At 40.9% G+C, this 8,178-nt stretch overlaps 1 protein-coding gene across 1 annotated transcript; it reads left to right on the top strand.

Moving 5' to 3' along the window:
- The first annotated feature begins 257 nt into the window (after positions 1 to 257).
- On the top strand, positions 258 to 7,412 carry tnfaip6 (tumor necrosis factor, alpha-induced protein 6). Its single transcript, XM_046054574.1, has 4 exons — positions 258 to 375; positions 1,812 to 1,949; positions 2,734 to 2,895; positions 7,180 to 7,412. The coding sequence occupies exons 1-4, from the start codon at positions 276 to 278 to the stop codon at positions 7,410 to 7,412; spliced, it is 633 nt and encodes a 210-aa protein (XP_045910530.1). The 5' UTR covers positions 258 to 275.
- The last annotated feature ends 766 nt before the right edge of the window (positions 7,413 to 8,178 follow it).

Raw genomic sequence — 8,178 nt, 5'->3', positions numbered from 1 at the left:
CAAGACTATTTTATGACCTTATGATGTAGCAAAAGTACCAATCTGGAGACCTCAGCCATAAGATGATAAATATAGTACAAAAAAACTAGACGTCTTGTAAATACTGAATTGTGTGCCCAGTATTGTAGTTAATTAACCTGCAGCACTTGAGTAAAACCCAGTATATTCCCACCTCTGCTGGGAGGAAGCAGCAGTGTTTCGTATATAAAGCTAGCCAGCAGCAGTGAGCTCCTGGTAACATCTGGGGAGAGCAGCTGCGCACTGAGGGCTGCAGGATGCGCGTCTTCACTCTTCTCTGGATCCTCGGCTTCCTGCTGAAAGAGGCGCAGGCGTGGGGCTACAAAAACGGAATATTTCACAATTCCATATGGCTAGGTAAACAACTTCTTCTTTCTTTTTTACTGTTTTTACTGCCCGCAGCTCAACTTTGGCTTCTTTGTGGGCAAATTGTGATGAAGTTGAGAATCCCGTCGGGACAAACGTTATCGAGTAATGACCGATTAGATTTATATAATCAGTGTGTCATATAACTCGTAGCTTATTTGGCTAGTAATAGTAATAGTGTAGTCTGGACAGCAGTTCAACGTTATCAACCAGTGTTTTAACTGTTTTGTATTAATCTGATTTGTGCGTTTTGTGGCAATATATTTCTCTCTCCTTACATGTAATCAGCTACTTTTACCTGAGATTGTTTGGTGCCTGTTTTTTCTGCAAACACAGCAAAATAAAATATATTCCCACACGAAGGCATTTTGTGAAGAGTAACACGGATTAATAGGCAACACACAAGTCCAGCAGCTTTCTCTTGTGCCAAACTGCATGTTTATGACTTGGCTCAGTGCTGCATGAGCACAATAAACATGGAGAAATGACTTAATTTCAGAGCCTTCCAAAATATAAGCAGCTGAGATTCATAATAAAAGAGAGTTACTTTGGGAATTGAAGGGCTTTCACATTTTTGTAATCCTACAGAAATGACACAGGAGCTTTCAGTGTCTCCCCCTGTGTACTGAAATACAAATCAGACAAGCTGTTGAAGCTACCATACATTCACCTCTTGACTCACTTTATGGACCCCATTATTTATGTTTTTACAAGGTGAGAGGGGCAGAACAGTATTTCGTAGTGCTAATGAGCTTGCCTCCACATGCACAGCATTTTCTTTTAGTATTTCATGCAACTTCAGTCCTCTATTACATTTTAGTTTTTTTCTTTAACTTTAGGAAGTGCTAATGTATGGCAGATTAAATTGCACTTTTCTCTCTGAAAGTCACTGAACACTATTTATACTGAGCGGCAAAATGAGTGCCATTCAGAGCTGATCAGAGTGAAAAGGCACTGGGGTCCTGTAGCAGTGAGCGACAGAGTTTAATTAGTGTAAAAACAGGTTAAAAAGATCAAAATATCATATTGAGTCTAATGTCTGAGTGCTTTCTGCCTAGTTTGCAGTCATGCATGCGTAAAGCCAAAACAGGATCAGAAGAATACTCCCCATTGAGGAGGCCAGGGAGCAAGTGACCCAAATGTTGGTGAACTTCCAAAATGTAGAAAAATGTTAGCAGTTAGCCTGTCTCGTTCATGTTTTAGCTCTGTTTTCTCTTTCACCTTCTCTTTAAAAACAATGCCACTTGCTTGGCTTTAGCCCCATGCACCTGTTTTAGGCCTAGCAAAACCTTTAATTGTACTAAGTGCTGTGCTAAAGCTTGGACACAAATCACGGAGGTTGCTGCAGACGGCGTCAGCACAAAAGCACAGACAAGCATTTCTCCCTTGGCTTTAGACAGTGCTTTTTTTGTCTTTCTCTTTAACAGAACAAGCAGCTGGAGTTTACCATCGGGAATCGCGCAAAGGGAGATACCAGCTAACATATAAAGAGGCCAAGGCTGTCTGCAAATACGAGGGAGGGAAGCTGGCCACCTACAAACAGCTGGAGGCGGCTCGTCAAATAGGTCTGCGGCAACTCGCACACAATCTCATCAGCAATACACATGCGGAGTTCTTGGCAAAGAAGATTTACTCCAGGAAAAGTGCATGGATCATAACTCATCATAACTCGCTTGAGACAGAGTTTACCTTTCTTATCTCCCTGAAACAGATCAAATGGTGTAACAGCAGTGACACATCTGTAAACCCACGGATGCTTTTAACATGTAGGAAAAGAGGTTCCTATGTTCATAGGGGAAAGGTAATTTGGAAGCAGTTGAATGAAACACTTCTTTCCACGAGTGCTTTGCTTTTGCGTGACTGTGTTCCAAATTTTAAAAACAGTCCCATGAGCATTGCAAAGGCCTGTTAACACTGTCTTGGGTGGGTTTATATTGCTGTTCCCTCAGCACGGAGATTGAATCCAGCCACTCGCTCCGGCATTATGTTGCACCTCCCCGTCAGCTTTCCCCACAGCAGAGTACCTGGGAGGTCCAACCTTTTATCTGGGCTGTTCTGGCTGGGGTCTGCTGATTGTAACTCTAAGCTAAAACCTGAGGCCCCTGGCTCTACAAATAAGAAAAACAACCAAATAGCAAACAAAAAAAACCTTGTTACTTCGATGCAGATTTTTTCTTTTGTAATGTATTTGTATAGCACTTTTCTAGGACCACTCAAAGTGCTTTTACACTACATCTGCACTCACTCCCTGTTGGTGGAGTTGAAAAAAGACTGTGGTTGTCAGAATACAGTAGTTTTTCATTAGTGAATGAGTTTTGTTGCATAAAACCACTATTTGTTCTTGTTCAGGTTTCCATGTGTGTGCAGCTGGATGGTTTGACAAAGGACGTGTTGGCTACCCCATCATCAAAGCTGGTGCCAACTGTGGTTTTGGGAAGGTTGGCATCGTCGACTACGGCTACAGGCTGAACAAAAGTGAGAGATGGGATGTGTACTGCTACAACCCACACTGTGAGTACATGTTTTAAACAGAGTAGTAAACTGTGGCTTAAGCACAGAGGTGCAAAGCACATTCACTTAAGTACTGTGCCTGAAGCTGCACTACTAATGTGTGTAATGTGAAAGAGGTCTCTCGTAGTGACAAACCCACAGATCACAAAGAATTATCACTTGACTCCGCAGTTCCCCCTCAGCTCTACAGAGCTTTCTGCTGATTGTTCTGGTTCTCTGGTCCTCAAATGTGCTGTTTGGTTCAGTCTCACCACTCTCATAGCATTGTTTTTGGACACAGCTGGCAGCAGTTTTCAGCAAAAGAGCTCTGAAAGGAAATCAACTGTAGCTACCTGTACCTGCTCACATTTTTCAGGTGGCCAGATACACAACTGTCAAAGCTAATGTTGCTTGTGTCTGCTGAATGTGTAAATAGTTCATTGTTGGGTAAAACATTCGTCATAGCAAACTGAAATTTAGAAAATAATATTGAAAAGTCAATGTTGTGTTTATATGTTTGCAGCCATCTGTAATTTCCCTGTTTTGTACAACTTACTCCACTTCATTACTTGACAGCTGTAGATTTGTAGATGGAGTTCTTACAGGCTGAAAATATAATAAACTCAAACAAAATGATGCATTGCCATTTATAACCCTGAGCGGGAGATTCTGCAACTTTTACCTGTCGTCAAATTGTGTCCACTAGGGGTTAGAAGAACCACAAATTAAGTAAGAGCTGACTGACACACCGCCCTGACCTTGCTTTACAAACTTGTTATGGCTAACGTGTCATAAAACAACTGTCAGTGAATTTGTAAATGCTCCGTACTTGTATAGCGCCTTTCTAGTCTTTTCGACCACTCAAAGCACTTTTTACACTACATTCACACACTGAGCCTAAGTGCTCAAACATTCACACACATTCATACACTGGCGGAACAGCCACCTGAGGCAATTCGGGGTTCAGTATCTTGCCCAAGGATACTTCGACACGCAGCCTGGAGAAGAGTCAGGGATTGAACCGCCGGGCAACCCGCTCCACCTCCTGAGCCACAGTTGCCCCTTGGAACCTTTATGCTGAAAATGGGGTTAATAAGAAAAATTTATTTTTTATGCCATAAAGCCAAAACAATTAGCTGCAAGACAACCAAAAAAAAAAACATTAAGACGTGGAGTTGGGTAATTATTCTCTATAGGTTCACGAATGACCGCTTTCACAATATATTTAGTTCAACTCTATTTTAAAAAATATATAAAAACTGTTTTAGACTGATTTAGTCTGAGGCTCCACAGACTCACTCAGGGTGCTTTCATCTCCACTGCTTCCACTCCAACGTGAGCGATAATATAGAGAGCCTAACCAGAGCAGGATGGCTCCACAGAGAGGAAGAGAAGACTTATTTTTGCCTTGACTCAAAGCCACAATCTCAGCGCCACCCTGTGAGTTATCATGGTCAGACCAAGAATAAACCTGGAGGGAGTGAGAGCAGTCTGGATAAGATGTCAGTGAGTAACTGAGCAAGTGATAACAAACACACAGGCTGGCCTATGAGTGAGATCATGAGTAAAAACCACCAAGCCTGAATGATTCACCAGAGTCACAAAGAGTCAAACTTTAATGCATTTCACAATGTGCTTGATTCATTCAGTATTAAATCATAAACAACGCTCACAACGCATGTTTCTATTCCTGTTTAAAGTCCCATGTTTTGAAATAATGCCCGGCCAATTTGAGATTTTTTAGGCTGATAAAAAAAATAAGTATTTGAGAGAAAAACTGCCCGATTTCCATACACTTTCCTCAAGTGCAGCGCTCCTGGATCTATCCGGTACACACAGAAACACAAAGGGTAACGACTGAAACAAAACATTTTTTAGTTTTTTCTGCCTCCTAGTGGCAAAAAATTACTCATCGTGCAGAATCTCCCTTTCACTGTGTTGTAAATGTCAAAGCATCATATTATTTGAATTTATTATATGTTTAGTGTGTACAACCTCAATACACAAAGCCACTGCTGTCAAGTAAATGTACAGTAGAAGTAGAAGTATAAAGTTGCGTTAAAGTTATACAAAGTGGCCACTTGATGGCAGCAAAAAAGATACGTAAACACAACATTGACATAATTTCACCTTCCAAAGATGTTAATGGCTAATGTGTTATCAAACATTTATACCGAATATACGTAGAAACATTAGCTTCCACTTGAAGCCACCTGACAAATGTGAGAATGGGGACTCTTTAAGTGCTAAATGCTCCGTAATATCAGACTTTTTCTGATTTCCAAACAACCTACGTTTCATACTCAGTGGTGAGATTTTACAAGTATGAAGCATGAATTTCTTATATAACGTGTAAAGTTTACAATTATGTTATTCCTCATGTCAGTCAGCCGTGGAAGCCATCTCACTGTCTACAGCAGACATTTTGTCTGAATTGGACCCCAGTGATGGCTGTAAGATGACTTTATAATGATCTACAAATGAGAAATGATGTTAAACAGCATTACATTTCATATCCCTCCAGGATCTCTAGTGGGAAAGCTTTTGATGTCATTGTCACTAGTCTCAACATGTGTGTTTGATTTCCTTAACTCAATAAAAGGTATACTTTTTCCTATTATGAATTCATTTGGAGCTCACACGCAAAAGACAGACCCCCAAACCAAAATGCTTCACAAGAACAGATGCTCAATCCCACCAGCTACTTAAAGGAATACACTGTGTGAAGTTTAAAATGGCCATTTCACCTGAGAACACAGACACCAAATTTATCCACATGTTCTCAGTTGACAATGGTCCAGAGCTGCCTTTTTCTGTAGTTATATAAAATGTTTCACAAACAGAATATTAAATATATTGAAAACAGAATATTAAATATATAAGTCCATAGGCCAAGTCACATGGAATCTGATCTTTTGCATTTTGGAATTGGGCGACTTTCTTATGTGGTCCAAAGCCGATACATATTGGATCTTTTTAAAAGCGACCTGCGTCTGGACACTCAGGTCGGAATTGATGCGACACTCTAGAGCAGCTGTTGTCACAGATCTGCTGTAGACAGAGCCGAGGTGAATAAAAAAGCTCCACAAAAGCCATTATTAAACATGTAGCTCTCTTTCTCCTCTACCTCGCTATCATCTGCCCACAAATTCCCTTTCTTACACCTAAAAACCACCAGACCGCGAGCTTTTTAAGTTACGTACATGCTACTTGTCCGAGCAGACGCAGTAGAGCAAGAGAGAGATAGAGAGAAAGAGAGAGAGAGGGATTGTAATGTTAGAGGACAATGAAAAATGGGAGTCTCCTTTGGAGACCCCTGTGGAGGGTTAGCAAGTCACTTTCAGGCCAGGGACAGTTCACACTAGAGTCTGATATGGGCCACATTTAATAATTTGAACTGTCAACAAAAAAAATCAGATCTGGGAACAAAATCAGAATTGAGCATTAAGGCCTGCAGTTTGAACGTAACCTTAGTCTCAAGCAAAAGACATGGCTGCATTTCCTAACATTGCATTTCATAGAGTTCAGATTTAGAGCTGCTGTGTCTTCTATTTGTCACATTTCAGATAATGCCTACAATCATTCAACACAGTTATCAGCTGTTGTGTAAATTAATCTACCTCTTCCATTCTGGCCAAGTCTGTCCAAGAGATAACAACGCACAAGAGACTTCCCACTAAACATAAAGGTTAAAAAACTTAACGTAACATTTGCAGGTGCTATGTCGAACTATGGGCCGTCCAAACACTTTTGTCCTTTTAGTGGAGTGTTCCAATAAAGTCTTCTAATCAAATATCAGTAAAGCTGCTGCATCGATAGCTCATGCGCCATCACTTCTGTAATCTAAAGTCCAAAAGTCTAATATTTCCTCAATTATCTCCTAATTTTTTTGCAGCTGTACTAGGTTTGAGCCTGTGCAAGAGATACAGCAATGACAAAAACATGTGCAGTACCTCTGTTTTAAGTTACAAAATGCCTTTTGTAGTTAGACAGTTAGAGAATCTCTGAATGATCTTGGAGGATGCAATAGATGTTTATGGAATTAGGTAATTTAACATTTTCATGACAATCAAAGACTATGATCTACCTTCATCTACAATATGTGGCTATTTTGTGGTAATTTTCCAATCTGTTGTCATGACAGGTTCTGGTGCATAGAAACTATTCAGCCTAGTTAATAAAGTGTTTGCTAGAAATGTTTCAAATATCAGTAACTTAACATCCTGAACCTATGTTTAAGAAACTCTGCATTAAAAAACATATTTGAGAAGACTAATCACTACATGTTATTCACTTGTCTTACAGCCAAGGAGTGTGGTGGGGTGCTGACAGATCAGCAGAAGATCATTCAGTCTCCTGGCTTCCCTGAGGAGTATCAGGACGAACAGATCTGCTACTGGCACATCCGTGTGCGCCTGGGCCAGAGGATCCGCCTCCACTTCCTGGAGTTTGACGTGGAGGACGACGCATCGTGTCTGGCGGATTACCTGGATGTGTACGACAGCTACGATGACGTCTCAGGCTTTGCTGGGAGGTGAGGATCAAAACTTTATAATTCCAAAACCTTTATAGAACTGAAAAAAGGTCTTCATTGGGCAGATGGCAGCATGCTGAAGGGCAAGTTATATATATGCATTAAACTGATTACATAATACTGATGTAATGTAAAGATATATATATAATATTTACACTCACCTAAAGGATTATTAGGAACACCTGTTCAATTTCTCATTAATGCAATTATCTAATCAACCAATCACATGGCAGTTGCTTCAATGCATTTAGGGGTGTGGTCCTGGTCAAGACAATCTCCTGAACTCCAAACTGAATGTCAGAATGGGAAAGAAAGGTGATTTAAGCAATTTTGAGCGTGGCACGGTTGTTGGTGCCAGACGGGCCGGTCTGAGTATTTCACAATCTGCTCAGTTACTGGGATTTTCACGCACAACCATTTCTACGGTTTACAAAGAATGGTGTGAAAAGGGAAAAACATCCAGTATGCGGCAGTCCTGTGGGCGAAAATGCCTTGTTGATGCTAGAGGTCAGAGGAGAACGGGCCGACTGATTCAAGCTGATAGAAGAGCAACTTTGACTGAAATGACCACTCGTTACAACCGAGGTATGCAGCAAAGCATTTGTGAAGCCACAACACGCACAACCTTGAGGCGGATGGGCTACAACAGCAGAAGACCCCACCGGGTACCACTCATCTCCACTACAAATAGGAAAAAGAGGCTACAATTTGCAAGAGCTCACCAAAATTGGACAGTTGAAGACTGGAAAAATGTTGCCTGGTCTGATAAG

The sequence above is a fragment of the Micropterus dolomieu genome, linkage group LG07 (assembly GCF_021292245.1).
Source record: "Micropterus dolomieu isolate WLL.071019.BEF.003 ecotype Adirondacks linkage group LG07, ASM2129224v1, whole genome shotgun sequence".
NCBI classification, from domain to species: domain Eukaryota; kingdom Metazoa; phylum Chordata; class Actinopteri; order Centrarchiformes; family Centrarchidae; genus Micropterus; species Micropterus dolomieu.
This window is presented reverse-complemented; position numbering and strand designations above follow the sequence as displayed.